General features: G+C 37.0%; 1 protein-coding gene across 1 annotated transcript in view; it reads right to left on the reverse strand.

The window, feature by feature from the left end:
• Window positions 1-179: 179 nt before the first annotated feature.
• Window positions 180-14,230, reverse strand: part of zfyve26 (zinc finger, FYVE domain containing 26) — a 32,553-nt gene continuing 18,502 nt past the window's right edge. The window contains exons 22-41 of the mRNA XM_051125739.1: window positions 14,016-14,120; window positions 12,804-12,926; window positions 11,511-11,684; window positions 11,168-11,417; window positions 10,933-11,025; window positions 10,641-10,810; window positions 10,360-10,493; window positions 9,298-9,326; window positions 9,001-9,134; window positions 8,670-8,890; window positions 7,743-7,890; window positions 7,325-7,534; window positions 7,026-7,241; window positions 6,231-6,428; window positions 5,434-5,630; window positions 4,553-4,712; window positions 2,977-3,036; window positions 2,706-2,888; window positions 1,520-1,570; window positions 180-1,427 (exon numbers count right to left, since the gene is read on the reverse strand). Coding sequence (XP_050981696.1) covers window positions 1,224-1,427; window positions 1,520-1,570; window positions 2,706-2,888; window positions 2,977-3,036; window positions 4,553-4,712; window positions 5,434-5,630; window positions 6,231-6,428; window positions 7,026-7,241; window positions 7,325-7,534; window positions 7,743-7,890; window positions 8,670-8,890; window positions 9,001-9,134; window positions 9,298-9,326; window positions 10,360-10,493; window positions 10,641-10,810; window positions 10,933-11,025; window positions 11,168-11,417; window positions 11,511-11,684; window positions 12,804-12,926; window positions 14,016-14,120 — 3,060 coding nt within the window. The 3' untranslated portion in view covers window positions 180-1,223. The remainder of the gene's footprint in view (window positions 1,428-1,519; window positions 1,571-2,705; window positions 2,889-2,976; window positions 3,037-4,552; window positions 4,713-5,433; window positions 5,631-6,230; window positions 6,429-7,025; window positions 7,242-7,324; window positions 7,535-7,742; window positions 7,891-8,669; window positions 8,891-9,000; window positions 9,135-9,297; window positions 9,327-10,359; window positions 10,494-10,640; window positions 10,811-10,932; window positions 11,026-11,167; window positions 11,418-11,510; window positions 11,685-12,803; window positions 12,927-14,015; window positions 14,121-14,230) is intronic.

Below are 14,230 nucleotides of genomic sequence, written 5' to 3' on the forward strand. Positions count from 1 at the left end.
AACATCGCTGTAACAGTTTTGTTGATTTTAATACATGCATAGGCCCTGTAAACAGACATAGTTCGTTAAAGGAATTGTCCACCCAAAAATGTAAATTCTGTCATCATTTACTCACCCTCATGTCATTCTCAAACTTGTAAGACTGACTTTAGTTTTTTCATTAAGTATTTTAAAAAGTGTTTGTTTGTTTAGTTGCCAACATTCTTCAAAATATTTTCTGACGAAGAAATAAAGTCATACAGGTTTGGAATAATATGAAGATGAGTTTTTTTGGGTTTTTGGGTGAAATATCCCTTTAACATATACTAAAAAAGGGAAACCTCCTCCCTTTTGAACCTGTGATTAATTTTACACAATAACATTTACACACATTTACAGATTCCACACTATAAAACAAATTACAGGAGGGTCAGAGACATTTTAATATGATTAACATACTGTAAATATATACACACCCTCTCTCACACACACACACACATTCATAAACAGTGCACATAATTTCAGGGCGTCAACTGTAGGGTAATCTGTATTATAGACAAATACATAAGCAACAGTTTCAGATACAGTATATTTCAAAAAATGCCATTCCTTACTTTCCCGATGTAACTGTTAGAGTTTTGCAATGTCGAAAACACTGCTTATTTTGTTCTCAGCACTTGTCATCATAATGCTTGTCAATCACACCTTCCCTTTTAACAATGTGTTTTGTAGTCCAACCACATTTGAGTGCAGTCACTCACTGAGAATCAAAATAAACAGCCTGAAGTGACACTAAATTATAGTGACATTTTTGTAAACGTGCCATGAATGCATTTTAATGTTAAACTCCAGATAACTTCACTACATTATGACCTTGTTTCATCAGAATGAGATTTAATCACAGTGATTAGTCTTTCTGACATAGTGAGAGGAAAAATCCCTTTTCCTGAGGTAAGAAAATAAGCTCAGTTAAATACTAAAGATTGAATGTTGTGTTATTTTGTTGTAAAGTTAACCTGGGACGGTTTTCTTTCTGATGGGGACTGGTAGATTGAGAGGCCTTTTTCTCCTTCCTGATTAGGTTTTTGTTCTGGGATAGGAATTGGACTGGTCCCAAACTGAGCTTGAACGTGAACAAAAGTGGCACAACGGTGATTCGTTTCCTGGCACATTATTTCACTCTAGCCAATCAGAGCACAGCAGGATACCTCAGTGACCAATAGGAATTAGAGTGGTAGTGGTTATCAGTTATTGCTCTGTCGTTGACGTGATGATCGTTCCTGATGCTCCGAGAGCCACTGGCGGCAGATGTCGTGCATGACAGAGTCACCTGAGCTCTCGGCGGCCCGCATCACATCCTGTACAAATGGAGCCGCCTTGACAAGATCAAGTTTCACAGCCAGGAGATATGCTGCCCGCAGCTTACTGCACTGAAGATATGCTTTTATCTACAGAGAGAGAGAAAGAAAAGTTTGTGAATGAGCATAAATACGGTGTTGGAGAAAAAAGAAAAAGTGACTGAGAAAGAAAGAAACTGCACCTTGTTTTCTGGACTTTTAGACTCCAGAATGAGGGCCTCTAGTTCTTTAGCCTAAATGAAAGTAAAACAGATTCTTTCAGGGATATGCACATTTGTGTTTATTCATCTGTTTATATAATATATAAATTATATAAGAGCAATATCATATGAGCAGCAGTGTAATATGACGTCCTTGTTTACAACCCTGTTTCAGTCTCTTTCAACATAAAAGTCTTTACTGCTGACTCACTCATAAAAACAGTCTCGTTGCCATCTAATGGCGGAACAACGAAACTAATCACCATCACAAACACAATTTTTCCCAAAACAAAATACTATTATTTATTGAATAATACTATTTAATAAACAAAAACAGCCATCATAAAAGTTGCTAGGCAATTCAGTCAAAAGTACAAAGGCAGCACTCTGATATAAAGCATTGAAGTTACATAAAATATAATGTGATGAGATCTTCCCCTCAGCCAAAACTATTTGTTCTAAAACAAATAATAGATCAAAAGAGAACTCCACTGCCCTGATTTTGACCTTCAAAATGTAGTTTAAATGCAGCTTCAAAAGGCTCTAAACAATCCCAGCCGAGGAAAAAGGGTCTTATCTAGCGATTGGTAATTTTTTTCTAAAAATAAAAATTTGTATACTTTTTAAGCACAAAAGCTTGTGTAGCACAGGCTCTGTGCTAAGTTCATCATCTGTATACTCCAGCTCAAAAAAGTATGGCGAAAAACTCCATCTCATTTTCTCCTTTTGTGCTTAAAAAGTAAACAAATTTTTTTTTTCCGAAAAAAATGACTGATCGTTTCGCAAGATAAGACACTTCTTCTTTGGCTGGGACTGTTTAGAGCCCTTTGAAGCTGCATTTATACTACATTTTGGAAGTTCAAAATCGGGGCACCAATGAAGTCCATTATATGGAGAAAAATCCTGAAATACTTTCCTCAGAAACCATAATTTCTTCACAACTGAAGACAGAAAGACATGAACATCTTGGATAATAAATGGTTAATAAATATTTTGTAAATTGTTGTTCTGAAAGTGGAGTTCTCCTTTAATGAGACCAAAGACTGCCTGTTAGATTTACCCAAAACAAATGATCTCTTATGTTTAACCACTACAGAGACATCAGAGCCAGCGGCAAACAAATGCAGCAACTAAAATCCAAAAAGAGATCATTAGGTTGGGAACTCACATCGCCTGGACTCTTATCAGCCACTGAGACACAGCTGAGCACAATAGCATCACAGTCATGTTTGGAGGCTGTCCCAGACTCCCCAACACACTTCAGGAGCTGCCGCACAGACGAGAACTGACGTTGCCGGACAAGGCGCTGTCCGACTCGTATGTACACCGCCAGTGCCTCCAGCTGGAAGTCCTACACCACATAAAAGAAAATAAGAATCAGAGTCAAATGTTTATGAGACAAAGGCTCAATCTGTAATTGGTGTGTCGTAACCGCTTACCTGTATTACTCGATATGCGATGCCAAAACCTTCCTCAATGTTCTTGCCTCCCAGCATCACCTGTGCAAAGTGCAGCCAGAGGTTACGGCGTTTGTGAAATTTGTTTATGACTTGTTTATATTTGATTTATTCAGATTTCATCTTTAGTCTCTGTTAGATTTATGCCACAATGCACTGTCAACCAGTTTTTACTTCTTTTATACACTACCATTTAAAAGTTTGGGCTCAGTAAGATTTTTTATTTAAATAAAATTAATGCATTAAAAGTGATCAGTAAAAACCTTTTTATATATAATGTTAAAAAAAATATCAGTTTCCACAAAAATACTACTAAGCCTTTTTTTTCAACATTGATAATCATCTGTTTCTTGATCACCAAATCAGCATGTTAAAATGTTTTTTTGAAGGATCATGTGAGACTGGAGTAATGGCTGCTCAAAGTTCGGCTTTGCCATCAAAGAAATAAATTAGATTTTAAAATATCTTTAATGAAAAACACTTATTTTAAATTGAAATAATATTTCACAATATTACTGTTTTTACTATATTTTCAATCCAATAAACACAGTCTAAATGAGCACAAGAGACTTCTTTCTTAAATGCATATTGCTCCAATGCCAAACCTTTGAACGGCAGTGTAGATATCAACAGAGATCTTGTTGCGTTCATGTAAACAGCAAAAACTTCAGATTTTTGGGCATCTGATTTGGACCACTTTCAAATGTATTCTACAATATAATTACTTAATATATTACCACACTGAAAAAAAAAAATTCAAAAAAAAAAAAAAAAATCACATCTGCATTAGACCATGCAGTGTAAATGCAGCCTTAGAGTGCAGCAGTTTATACAATGTGCATTCTGAATGTTAGGAAATATGATCATTTTTGTTTATAACACTGTTTCTATTCCAGTTTTCTGAAAGGTTTATGCCATTAACCACATCCATACTTTATCTCTTTTCCCACAATATGCATTCACTCATATTCTCAAGTAATTCAAAACAATTGGCTCATGCAATCAGCTGAAACTGAAATGTGTAAAATCGATTCAGGGAAATACTTACAGTTAAAATCTTACCATAAACCATAATATACACACATAACACAGACCACAAAAGAGCAAAAATGTACTGATTTATTGATCCATTTTGATGTTTTTTTAATATCTCTCTCTTATTTTTATTTAAATAAATATGCAAAATTTCCACTCTCCCCTCACCTTCACATATTCTATGCTGTCTTAAATCTAACCTACAAAGTTTACCATTGCTCTGTGAATTTTCACGGGCGAAATTCAGTCATTTTAATAGAAATCCACGCAATTGAAAATTGTGTGAAAGATTTCCGCACACAGATTTCAAAAGGTTTCCAGTTGGACAAGCATATTCGGTATGCTGATAAGCAGAAAGACATCTGTGTGAGCTGTGCTTCACACATCGCTAAACTATTGACAATAGACCTTTTTTGTCCTCTAAATACTGACAAAATTTCACTGATGTAATAATAACTTTAGAAACAGATATGGAAGGGGAAGCAGAAAATGGACTACAGAAGAGCATGTTTTACTAGCTCACCTTGCAGGCCACGTCCACCTTCATGGGGCTGTTTCCAAACAAAGTGGGTGGGGCACTGTTCCCTGAGAGGGCGGGGCCTACAGCTGTCTTGGACGGTGAGTTTTCACAGCGGTGTAAAAAGCGTGTCACCTCCAACTGCAGCTCAATTGTGTGTATGTGTCTGCAACATTTAGGGTCCATTACCAAACAAAAATAGCCCGAAGCCAACATACTGAGGAACTTAATGGAAACTCTTATCAGTACTCACTATATAATGTTGTAATTCAGTTTATGTCATTATACATACACTGCCCTTCAAACGTTTGGAAACACCCCTGGCAAAGTGTGGTTTTGGACGATATCAGCATAAATCCTTATCATTTTTTGGTTTTTCATTTTGATTACATAATAATGGCAATATATACATGTCAAAGTCAGACATGCCCCTTTGCCAGCTGTGATGCCTGGTTACTGGTTTAAACAGGTTTTTAAAAGATTTTTGGGTCAGCACACCTTAATAGCTTCAACAACTGATTGCCAATTAAGTTTAGAATACAATGAATTTAGGTCCAGATTATGCAGAGCTGTAATAGCTGCTAATGGTGGATATTTTGATGAATCGAAAATGTATGTTTTTTTCTACGTATAAACTGTTTATGTAATAAAATATTTTTTCATAGTTTGTGTTGTCCCTTATCAGTGCCAAATTATAACAAATTAAAAAGGATTCATGCCAATATTGTCCAAAACCCCACTTTTCCAGGGCGTTTCCACACTTTTGGAGGGCAGCGTAATGAAAATAGTAAATTACGTAAACTACTAGTGCATCTGGCTATATTTTATTTTCCCAAAGGAATGTAAATCTAAAATCAATTTGACTAAAAATTGAAATATTTTAATACCTGGAAACATCGGTGGAGCTCATTTTCTTCCTGAAAGAGGAGCTGTGTGATTTCCTGCGGCTCTGTTGTTCCTGCAGGTAAGTTCTCAGGTGCTCTTTGGCTCGGATCAGCCAGCGCTGCTGTTCTCCCAGCTGCAGATACGACTGAGCACCATAAGAAAAGAAGCGGATACAGGTCATAGCGGCACGAATGTGATCCTAAAAAGAGAGAAGAAAAAGTTATATCAGGATACTATAGAGCAAGTGAGAATATGTGTGCGTGTGTGCATTTGTACAGCTATCTTTGTGTGGACTGGTTTGAGTTTTAGACCATCAGAGTAAAGACAAAGAGAGTAAAATGAGGACATTTTGGCTGATGCTCACTTTCTGAGACCCCTTTAAAGGCCTGTTGTTGGTCAAGGCTTGGTTTTAGGGATAGGTTAGATTTAAGGTAAAGGTTTGGGTGAGGCACTTAGGTCTTATGGGTAGGTTTACACTCTTAAAAATAAAGGTGCTACACAATGCCATAAAATAACCTTTTTGTTTAAATGGTTCCATAAAAAAACCTTTAACATCTGAGGAACCTTTCCAGTTCACAAAAGGTTCTTTTTGGCGAAAGAAGGTTCTTCAGATTATAAAAAGTTAAGAAACTTTGTGGAACCAGAAATGGTTCTTCTATGGCATCGCTGTGAAGAACCTTTTAAAGCACCTACATTTTTAAGAGTATAGGGTAAAGAGCTAAAGATTGCACTGTGTAAATGAATCTCCTCACAAGGATAGCTGTACAGGGTTGTGTGTGTATGTGTGTGTGTTAAGTACCATCATGAACTGTTGGAGTTGGTACAGAGAGTGGTAGTGTCCCCTGCGCTGCAGGAACTGACAGGCTGAAAGAAGGTAACGGCCCCAGTTCTCCAGTGTGGGGTCCAGGGTTTCTAAAAAACCCTGCAAAGCCCCCAACCGCCCACGTTCAAGACAGGGCTGAAAGATGCCCTCCAGAAACACATCCTCTGAACATTCCTAGAAACAAACAAAATGAGAAAAGATGCTTTGTAAAAAATAAACATACATGTTCCTCTGTCATATTTTATATGCAATAAACATGCCTCTAAAATCAGATTACATGTACATGACTGTTGGGGCTGGAAAAATGTTTGAATGTTTTTGAAAGTAGTATCACTAAAGCTACATTTATTTGATCAAAAATACAGTAAAATCAGCAATACTGTAAAATATTACTACAATTTCAAAGCGTTGTTTTCTATTTTAATATATTTTAAAATGTAATTTATTTCAGTGATGGTAAATCTGAATTTTCAGTAGCCAATGAATTAGTTTTAAGTGTCAAAGATACTTTAAAATTCATGATATACTGATTTATTATCATCAATGTTGAAAAAAATCCCTAATATTTTTGTGGAAACCATGACAGATTTATTTTTTCAGTACTTACTGATGAATATAAGGTTGAAAACAACAGCATTTATTTGAAATAGGCATTTCTAAAATGTCATCACTTTTGATCTAATTAATGCATCCTTGCTGAAAAAAGAATTAATTTTTTCCTTTTGTAAGGTACTGTAGTTCTGATAATAAATCTGTAACTTTTTGCAGAACCTTGTTCTGTAAGTGGGTAAGTGCGTCTCTCAGGCAGTCATGACGCAGGTAAAAGCTGATGAGACTTAGGTGTGTGCCGTAGGTGAGCAGGTAAAACAGACACTCCTGATAATAGCTGCACCGCTGAACTCTGCTCTCTGTTCCATCTAGAGGAGCAGAATCAGCGAGAGCTTCCTCCAGCTCACGCAAAGAGGCCAGGATGTCCTCATCCACTGTCTATATCAAAAAAAAGAAAAGGAGTTCAGAAACACCCTGTAAGGTCAAGGATCCCATCAAATCAAGTCAGGGTGTAGTATTACCGTGCTCAGAGTGGTTTTGACTGTAGATTCCAGGTGCTGAACGATCTCCTGCAGAAGTCTCCCTCCATGGTTCAGCTGGTTCCGATCTACTGGTGCTTTCAGACAGCGGGCAAACTTCTCCCTTGCCCCGCTCAGATTTCCAGCCTTCAAAGACGCCATACCCCATGCCTGCCAAACACCGTTTGGGTCTAGTCCACTCTTAGTCGACACCTGAGCAATATAAAACAAAAAATGACTGCAAAAAACAGCTGAGCCAAAAAAATCATGACAGGTCACAACATTTGACTTTTATTGGATGGAAAAGAGCAGCATGAACATTCTGCCTAACATCTACTTTTGTGTTCAACAAAATTTATTTTTGTTATTTTTGTTATTTTTGACTGAACTAAATTCTTTAAATCTTAAGCAAATACTCCACCTCCACAGCCAGCTGGTAGTGTTCGGCCTCCAGCAGCTGGTTGCGCAGACGCGTCACTGCAGTCATTTCCTGAATATCGTCCAGAGATGGAATGTATTTGTAGTTTGCACTGACTAGGATCTTTAACACATCCACCTTACTGATGTAGCTGTTGATGAAGAGAAAAATGAATTAAAGACAAGATAAACTACTTTTCAAAAGGTCTTTAATATTATTTTTAAAATTTAATAAATACTTTTATTCAGTAAGGATGCATTAAACTAATCAAAAGTGACAGTAAAGACATTTATAATGCCACAAATGATTTCTATTTAAAATATGTGACCCTGGACCACAAAACCAGTCATAAGGGTCAATTTTTTGAATTAAAAAAAAAAAAAAAAGTTAATGTTATTTACTTAATATCCTAATGATTTTTGACAATGTATTGTTGCCTATTGCTACAAATATACCCGTGCTACTTGAGACTGGTTTTGTGGTTCAGGGTCACATATGTGTTGTTCATTTAAATTTCTATCTATTAAAGTATCCTGAAAAAAGTATAATTGTTTCCACAAAAAAAAAATTACGCAAGCAGCACAACTAAAGTAATCTTGAGTGCCAAATCTGTTTATTAAAATAATTTCTAAAATGATCAAGTGACACTAAAGACTGGAGTAACGGCTGCTGAAAATTCAGCTTTACCATTACAGGAAAAAATTAAATTTTTTTTAATAGATTAAAAAAGTTATTTTAAATTGTACAAATATTTTACAATATTACTGTCTTTACTATATTTTTGACCAAATAAATGCAGTGTGGGTAAGCATAAGACATTTAAAGCATATGAGAATCAGTTTAATTCTGGTCTCATTCAGAATTTATGTTTTTAAAATTAAAATACAAAATAGATTAGATTCATTACACAAGTAAAGGTGTGTTTCTCACCTGTCGCAGAGTGCCGGTTCATGGGTGCATCCTGCGTTTACAAACATGAGTTTGGCACTAAACAGCAGCTGACGCATCACATCTGTCAACAGACGTGCATCCACCTCGGGATTTGTCAGTTTGCGGGAGAGTGAGCGGCAGTGGCCAATCAGCTGTTGCCCGCAGGCTGCATGATCACTATGTAGTGTCATTATAGCGACACACAGTGACGCGCTAGGTGCCTTTAACATACAAACACAAAATCTTTAGGAAATATAAATGAGACCATATTAAAGAAATCTCATTTAAACCAAATCACAGTCAGAACAAGACAATGAGTAGAGAATCAGACCTGTTCATAGTAGAACTCGTTCTTCAGCTGCTGGTTCTCTGCTGGGTTTGGACTAAGGCGGTACTGCTTTCGTGGAACCTCAGGCAGACTGAGAACTCCATTCAGGACTCCATCAACAGACGCAGGGCTGCCAGCTACTGAGAAAAGTTTACTTTATAATCTTGTAATCACCATCTGAGTAAAAGCATCAACATTTGGCCATGCAACCAAAACAGAAAGATTTGTAAACCCTTATAAGACGAGACTGAAAATAAAAAGATTATGTGTGTGACATGAACTAAACAGAGACAAGTTTACCTTCTCCCTGTTCAAGCTCCTCATCTGAGCTGCAATAAACACAACATAAGAGATCAAGGTACATAAAAAACAGATTAGCATGAGAAGCATCAAATTTTCAGATGTGCAACATCTAGGAATAAAAAAAAAAAAATTCAGATCCTGTTTTGATTTCTCCTAATGGTTCAATAATACTTTTTACTAAAAGAAATATACTACTGTTCAAACGTTTGGAGCCAGTGAGATTTTTTTTTAATTTCAGCAGTCATGACATCTTTAGTGTCACATGACCCTTCAGAAATTATTCTAATATGCTGATTTGCTGCTCAGAAAACATTTCTCATTGTCATTTTTTAAACTTTAAAACTTAGAGTTTAATATTTTTGTGGAAACTGATTTTTTCAGGATTCTTTGATTTAATGCATCAATTTAATCCATCCTCGCTGAATAAAAGCATTAATTTCTTGCTGAACCCAAACTTTTTTGTATTTAAAAAAAAAAGAAAAAGAAAAAAAGAAGAAAAAGTAACTTCAATTCCATTTTTTTAAATTATAATTTAGATAATAAACATTTTAAAACAATTACTGTTTACAAAGATTTTACAATGGCTTTTAAGTTTTTTCAAATGTGCAATCAAATCAAAGATGTCCTAAGATGGCTCAACTGTTGAATTCTACAATTTCGAACCCCATTTTAAGTTTCTTTGACCTGATTGAGTTTGATCAGCATGTGATTGTTTACATTTAATGTTACTTTTATATAATTATTTTTATTTTATTTATTTATTTTTTTTCATATAGTACTGTCATATATAATGACATTTCACTTTAATCCTCCTGAGGGCTTTATGGGTGGGGGGAGGTTATGTGTTGTTTTAATTTTGGTTTGGATTCCTTTAATTCAGTGGGGTTAAAAGTAGAAAAAAAAAAAGTTGTCCTAAGACAAGAACAGGTAAAGTAAATATTAAACTCTATGTGTTTGCTTCGCTAAAACAAATCAGCTTATAAGAGTCATCTGAAAATCTTAGTACTCTTGTAGAATCAGTTCTTGTGCTTTTAAAAGGTGTGTGTGCATGTGTCTTACTCTGTGTGGAAGAAGTTGTAGCATTCGTCACAAACTCTGACAGGTTCTTCAAAGCCCTCTACAACCATCTTCCTGCTAGAGCAGGAATGACACACCAGCCTGCCACAGCGTCTGCAGTGGTGCCGTCTGTTAAACTGACACAGGAGAAGGTTTACGTTAAGACTCTCAAATTCTTACAGAGAGGCCTAATAGAAAGCAGAACAGGAAATCACAGCAGGAGCACATCCTATCACACAAGCTTATTCACACCCCATCTCACTCAAACACTCTGCCTCTCTCACCATAGTGAATCTCTCCCTCTGGCAGACCATGCAGATGTGCTGTTTGTGGTCTGGGATCCAGTCCTTGCGCTCAGGGGTTTTCTCCGGAGGGGTGAAAGGTGTGGCCAGCTGCCGGATCCTCTTCGCACTGGGGCGTCTATCACTGGAGGGTGTGTGCATGGGTGTGCTGCCTAAAGAAAATGTGTGCAAACATGATTTAGAAACTAAACTATCAAATCATACAAGACTTTCTGAGAAAATCATCAACTGCAAATCCACAGGCTGGTTCTGACTTTGGACGTGTGGTTTATACCTGCTGATGGAGGAGGGGTGTGGCTTGGAGAAGAGGGGCAACTCTCCTGGGCTGGACATTGCAGAAATGCATCCTGCAGACTAATGACAGAATCTGAGACAGAAAGAAAGAGGGAGAGAAATAGATTAGCACAAAGTAGAATTGCAGTGTAATGACCTCAAACGTCTAATAACACTAACATTGACAGGAATGTTTTTGTAACTAACTAAAGGACTGATCCACTGTTCTAACTTACCAGAACGTGACCACTCTCTGGGTGCATAAGGAAAATCGAGAGCCTTCTGGGCATAATCTGCCAGTAGGGCATCAATGTGTTGGTTGGTAATGCCGGCGTCCTGAGCCGGCAGAAGGCTCCGTAGAGTGCTGATGGCAACAGTGGCCCAGTCTACCTTCAGATTCATCAGCAGCTGCTCCAACATGAGAAGCGGATCAGACAGCAGGGAAAAATAGTCCTGATGAGATGCTTCCGGTAGAGTGAGTAGAACCTGCAACATGTACACAAACCACGCTATTCAGTCACAAGCATTTCTTGTTGCAGCTGAATCAGTGTGTTATTTGGATAGGTCAAACATTGTTACCTTTGAGCCAAGGTGAAGGGCATTGATGTGGCGTCTTCGCGCTGGGGTCATCTGACTCTGGAAGTGTAGGGTGAGGTAGTCTGACAGAAAGTGGCAGGCAGCTAATCCAGGTCTTCGATCCAGGGCCCGCTCACTAACCTCCAAACCCATTGAATCAGAGAGAGCCTCCAAGAGCTACATACAGAGAGACACAGAGGCATTTTTTCTTATATGTGACCCTGAACCACAAAACCAGTCTTAAGTAGCACAAGTATATTTGTAGCAATAGCCAAAAATACATTGTATGGGTCAAAATTATACATTTTTCTTTTATGCCAAAAATCATTAGGATATTAAGAACTTAATTTTTGATTAGTAATATGCATTGCTAAGAACTTTATTTGGACAACTTTAAAGGCTATTTTATAGTTTTTAGTATCTCAGCCAAGTTTTATGGATAGGATATCCAAAAGCAAAAACATCAGTGGAAAGCATGTATAAATGTATAAATCTCAATTTTAAACAAAACTGACTCTTATGACTGGTTTTGTGGTCCAGGGTCACATATTCACAATTTGTTTGAAATAACATTTACAAAGCTAATCACAAAGCTAATGGATATCCTTTCATATGGATAATACAGTAGGGCAAATTTGGGTTCATGTCATTGACAGCATAAAACTAGTTTATGAACTAAGGCTACATTTACACTAGTGCATTTTCGTTTTAAAACACATAACTTTTGCAATAGTTATGCCTGTCAACCTTTGAAAACAGAGACTTTCGAAAACACTGCAGACCTCTTTTTAAGGTCTTTGCACGCCTTAGAGTCTGAAATTCTCGCCTGAAATTTTCGCTGATTAAAAATAAAATACAACCTCAAGTTGTGTCAGTCATGTTAACACACTGTCTCCGAAACTTTTGTCCGTCATAAAAAAATTTTCTGCATTTTTGCATCCATAACAAGCATTTTGATAGGAAAGGATGACAAATACACTAACACATACAAAGATTTTAGTCTGAAACCTCCGGGGTTGCGTTTCAGTGTAAACAGAGTAACAAAATTTGTTCTGCATATTCTTGATGACTGTATAAACAATAATACCATGCTCATTATGTATGGTCATGTGACATGCGTTTTCGTTTGTGTAGTGTGGATGGAGTTCCTGAAACACAGTAAAAACGCCGGTGTAGACTAGGATCGTTTTCATTTTAAAACGAAAACGCATTAGTGTAAACAGGGCCATAGATACAGTAAACTCAATTGTTTCTATACAATGGAAGCCAACAGAAATCATAAAAACACATACACACCTGGAAAGCATCTTCCGTGTGATTCTGTTCTAGGAGATGTAGCAGGTGTTCAGTTTGCAGTTGCATTCGAGACTGATCAGAGACTGAATACAGCTGCACCCACTGGGTACACAACTCAAACTCCTGAAAACACACACATTTATCTTTTATAATATAGGCCTTTTACACTACAGTTGAAAAAAATATTTCTATGATGCAAAATGTTCACTCTGGTAATGTCTAATCCTACAAGTTTCATTCTGTAGAAAGCATTTTGATCTGCTGTGATCAGCTGCAGATATAAAGCTGGGTCACCAAATCAAGGAACCATGACGGGTTACCAAAATCTGATATCACTCAATATTTCACACAGAATGGCTTTTATGTTACCCAAATTCCCTCTTGTGATGTCTAACCTTCAGAAAATAAATGCTTATTTTAGAAAGCAGTTCAAATATGAACACACAAATATACAGCAGGGTCACTGAATCCAACCAGGTACCCATAGAGGTTATCCATTATCTCTCAATTTCATAAAAAATGGCTTTAATATTCTTCAGATTTTTTCTGGTGACTCCTGTTTCATAGACATTTTGGTCTGATGTGAACAGCTGCAGATATACAGCAGGGTCTCCAAATCTGATGTTACCCAAATCCCTGACATTGCCCTTCTCTATTTCACACAGAATTGCTTTAATGCTACCCAAATTCATGCTGGTGATGTCTAAATGTTTTTATTATATATCCTGGAAAGCATTTTGGTGTAATGTGAAAGGCAACATAGATGTAGCAGGTTACAAAACCCCACAAGACAGCATAACAAGTTATAGAAATCCGTTACCCATCTCTATTGCACACAGAATGATTTTAATGCCACCCTAATTCACTCTAGTGATATCTAACATCCTCTTTATCCTTTTCTATTTTACACAGAGTGGCTTTAATGCTCCGCAAATTCACTCTGGTGATGTCTAATCTTCTCTGTTCATGCTCTAGAAAGCATTTTGATTTGATGTGAACAGCTGCAGAAACACAGAAATTAAATTGTGCTAATTGTTCCCATATTACTGGCACAGTCAAGTCAATACTTCAAAATAATTCAGAATCAACTGGACAATTCAGCCAAGGTATTACAGCACAGATACCTCCATTCAGTTTATTCAAACATAATCGTAGGAGATGCCCATGTTTCAACTACCGTTTACAGTAGATTTACACAGAACTCAGACTCACCATGGCCTCCAGCATTAGACTGAACACAGATTCAGGATTCTTTGTAGACTCCTCCCTCAACCCCTGCCACGTCTCCCATGGCAACGGTGGCTGCAAACTCAGCATCTAAATGACAAAATTATGTCAACAGCCCACTTCTACAATCTGGAAAATACAGTTCTTATGTGCACTGGCACCGACTGCAATCCAAAAACAAAACAGTCATCAGTCTGGAG

This window comes from Labeo rohita, chromosome 13, assembly GCF_022985175.1.
Source record: "Labeo rohita strain BAU-BD-2019 chromosome 13, IGBB_LRoh.1.0, whole genome shotgun sequence".
NCBI lineage: Eukaryota > Metazoa > Chordata > Actinopteri > Cypriniformes > Cyprinidae > Labeo > Labeo rohita.